The sequence below is a fragment of the Pelobates fuscus genome, chromosome 3 (assembly GCF_036172605.1).
Source record: "Pelobates fuscus isolate aPelFus1 chromosome 3, aPelFus1.pri, whole genome shotgun sequence".
In the NCBI taxonomy this organism is placed as follows: domain Eukaryota; kingdom Metazoa; phylum Chordata; class Amphibia; order Anura; family Pelobatidae; genus Pelobates; species Pelobates fuscus.
The window spans coordinates 414,657,490-414,661,118 of NC_086319.1; the positions used below are offsets into that span (position 1 = coordinate 414,657,490).

The 3,629-nt window shown below is 35.7% G+C and overlaps 1 protein-coding gene across 1 annotated transcript; it reads right to left on the minus strand.

Annotated features, from left to right (window-relative positions):
* Positions 1-417: 417 nt before the first annotated feature.
* On the minus strand, positions 418-1,341 carry LOC134602055 (olfactory receptor 11L1-like). The gene has a single exon (XM_063446555.1). The coding sequence runs from the start codon at positions 1,339-1,341 to the stop codon at positions 418-420; it is 924 nt and encodes a 307-aa protein (XP_063302625.1).
* Between the last annotated feature and the right edge of the window lie 2,288 nt (positions 1,342-3,629).

Consider the following 3,629-nt stretch of genomic DNA (forward strand, 5'->3'; position numbering starts at 1 on the left):
GTGGGGACAGCTGAGGAGAGCATCCTGCTGAGGTATGGTGGGAGCTTCTCATCCTGTGTTTTATGTTCCTGGTTCCTCATTTTCTGAAGTCCTCATCAGTCAAGGAAAACAGCAGGTTCCTATGATTTTATCCCTACTCATTCTGTTGCTAATTAAAAGCATTTAATCTGCAATAATTCAGCTGTCCAAAACTTTGAGGATTACCTCCAGTGGTGGAAAGGTACATTGCAACTGTGTCCTGCTAGACATCAAAATGTATGTTTATAATTATTTGACTCATGTATGGTCCTAGTATCCAATTGGCTCTTATTAGTTATCATAATAATATATGAATGATTCTTGCATAATCCAAATAACTTTTTATTCCATCAATGAGCAAACATTATTTTTTGTAGAAGGTGTTTTCATTTATTTCATTCATTTTACCCAGATTGTTTTTACAGCTTTCTTGATATCTTCATTCCTCAGACTATATATCATCGGATTAATCATAGGAGTCACCACGGTGTACAACAAGGAAAAGATTTTGTTGACTGTAAAAGATTTTTTTTTCTTTGGAATCATATAAATTCCAAGCAGTGTGCCGTAGAATATAAAAACCACAGTCAGGTGAGAGCTGCAAGTGGAGAAGACTTTTGAACTCCCACTTGTGCTGGAGATTCTAATGGCAGCCCGAACAATATGTACATAGAAAACTACAATAATTACAAGTGGAGTTAAAGAAAATGGTACACACAATATGAGATTTTCAATTTCAATAAAAAAGGTGTTTGAACAAGACAGTTCTAAAAGTGGGACATAATCACAGAAGAAATGATCGATAACAATTGGGCCACAAAACTGAAGTTGAACTATTGATATTATTACAATCAGTTCTAAAGAAAAGCTTAATAACCAACAGATGATAACTAATATAATACACAAGACAGGGTTCATTAATGAAATATATCTCAGCGGGTTGCAGATAGCTAGATATCTATCATAAGCCATTACAGAGAGAAGAAAAAACTCAAATACCTCAGAACAAGCAAGAAAATAAAATTGAATAAGGCAAGCTGAAAAAGACATAGTGCCCCCATCATAACATATAACATGAAGTGTGTTGGGAACAATGGATGTGGTTACAAGTAAATCAGAAACTGACAGTTGTGTTAGGAAGAAGTACATAGGAGACTGGAGACTGCTGTTAGATGCCACCAGCCAAATAATAAGAATATTTCCATATACAGTCACAATAGGGAAAATAATAAGAAGAAGCAAAAATAATGCTTTGTAATTTGGAAAATCCTGAAATCCAAGGAGACGAATATCAGTGACAATGGTCTGGTTTATTGTATTCATTACCTGTTAGAAAATTAAGAGAACAACATTTGCAGTGGTGCCATTTTCTGTTTATTTATTGGATTGAATTAGAACACTTGTCATAAAAGACAGCTGAGGAATAATTCATACATTATTAAAATTGAAATCTCATATATTTATCTGGTTAAAATATGTGACGGTAATCACCAACGCTGGAACCATATCAACCCTACCCTTCCCTCGGTTAGAAATTGTTGGATAACTCCATTATGTTCTGATCTACTCCCCCTTGGGCTGGGATTATGTGTGACTAAGTTTGCTGTTGGGAATTATGGAGTTGTGGGTTTTTGTATGTCTGCCACATCAGACATCCTATTGTGTCCAAATCACCATGTGCCCATTATAGGTGCTGGATGTGTATTAGAGTTCTGCTATTTGTCACATCTCTTATGGGCTCACATGTCCTGCTGATGCTATTTACCAACTAGGTGGTAAAAATTGTATAGCACCACCTATTGGTTGTGAAGATCTTGAAACAGTTATGTGCATGACCTGAATAGTAAGGCTGGTCAATTTGCATATTATGGTTTATGCAGACATATTTCTTATCAGCATAGTGGTAAAATAATATCTGCCTTAGATCAGGTATCCCCTTTCCAAGGACCTATACTATAGTGGAGTGCTTCAGTGATTCTATATGTAAGTATTTTACTCACATACAGTATGTATATTGGCCAATATCCAGATATATAGAGAGAAAGAAAAAAATAACATAGTATAATTCCGTTTATATGTGTTTAACCATAACCATAAATAAGTGGATTAAACTCACATTGATAAGAGCCTTATGGGAGGATAGGCTCAAATCACACACGTTTCTGTGCCGTCTGGTGGCACTTTACCCTCTTAGTCGGATAAACAATAATCCTCAAAAGAGATAGAAAATAGAGAACTCTCTGGTGAAGTATATCCCAACAGAAATAAGTAGGAACATAAACTAAAATGGTTTGCTCACCTTCTCTAGAGCCTTTTGTGCCTGGCTCTAGGTGTGTTCACTTAAGTGTCTGTATAGGGGACACCCACCCTTAAATCTGAAGCGCACTGAACATGGTTTCTTGTACACAATTTTTTATATATTTCTTATCAGTGTTTGTATTCCCCACCCCTTTATAAATATTGTATTTTGTCATTATGAGTGGCTGTATGATGCCACACATGATTGTTTTTTATATATAGGATTGAGTGTGTCACTATAAGTGTAATAATGTAGATAGGGGCTAGTCTGGAGTGTTAATAAAGTATTGTGTGCTAGTTCCATTGGGAACTCTGTGCCCTCTCTGGTTTTGCTCATGGATTCAGTTAGCAGATTTTGACATAATTGCTGGCTGCACTAGTCCCTGATCCTGAGGATGTGCTAGGCCTGAGAGTTGCAAGTGCCTTTGTAAAGGCAGTAGTTGGAGGCAGTGCAGGAAGATGGTTAGATACCTATCTGGAACAAGGTAGAGGGGACGAATAACCTATGCAGCCTTGTCCAAGTGAAGAAGTCCCCAGAGACCCCAGTCCAGCTTCAGTAACTAGGTCTGAAATGCTCCAGAGTCCCCGTTAGAAGCATGGGAGCTGACCTAACAGAGATACTCAGCCTGAGTACAGGAGCTCCATTACAAAATAGATGATACGTATTATGATATGAGGATAAGTTTAAGAAAGGCCACTCTCTAACTATTTTTGAAGATTTGTTTTTAAAATCTATGCTACATATTTTATGTTTTTTTTTTATAAATGTATATTGCATGTGTAGATGATCAATATAACGTAGCTGAATTAAAACAAATATCATTAACAGAACATATCTCAGTACCAATAAATATTAATAAATACGATTCAATTCCATCTTCCTTCATTAGGCTTGTATTAACCCTTACTCTCATGGTAGGTTTGGCGTAAATTATTGATGCACAAGTTACAAAAATGAAATTATATATATATATATATATATATATATAAACCTTAAATTTGGCCTAGTGATGTCACAAAAAGTAGTCATACCTATACATTAGGGGGCATCGTTGTACTTTCTGAACACACATTGGTTTGCTTTACCACAGTGGCATACACCAGGCTAACTGAATGTGTGCATTTTTTTTTATTACCACAACGTTTAATCAAATTTGAGAGATTAATGTACTCTGGTGATGTTACACAAAAACTGGATTTTTTTTTACTGCTGTGTTATACATTACACATAAAATCCCAATAAAAATTTAATGTTGCATGTGGGTGTGTTGGGTGTGTGAAAAACAGAAAATATTTCAAGACATTTTCACTGA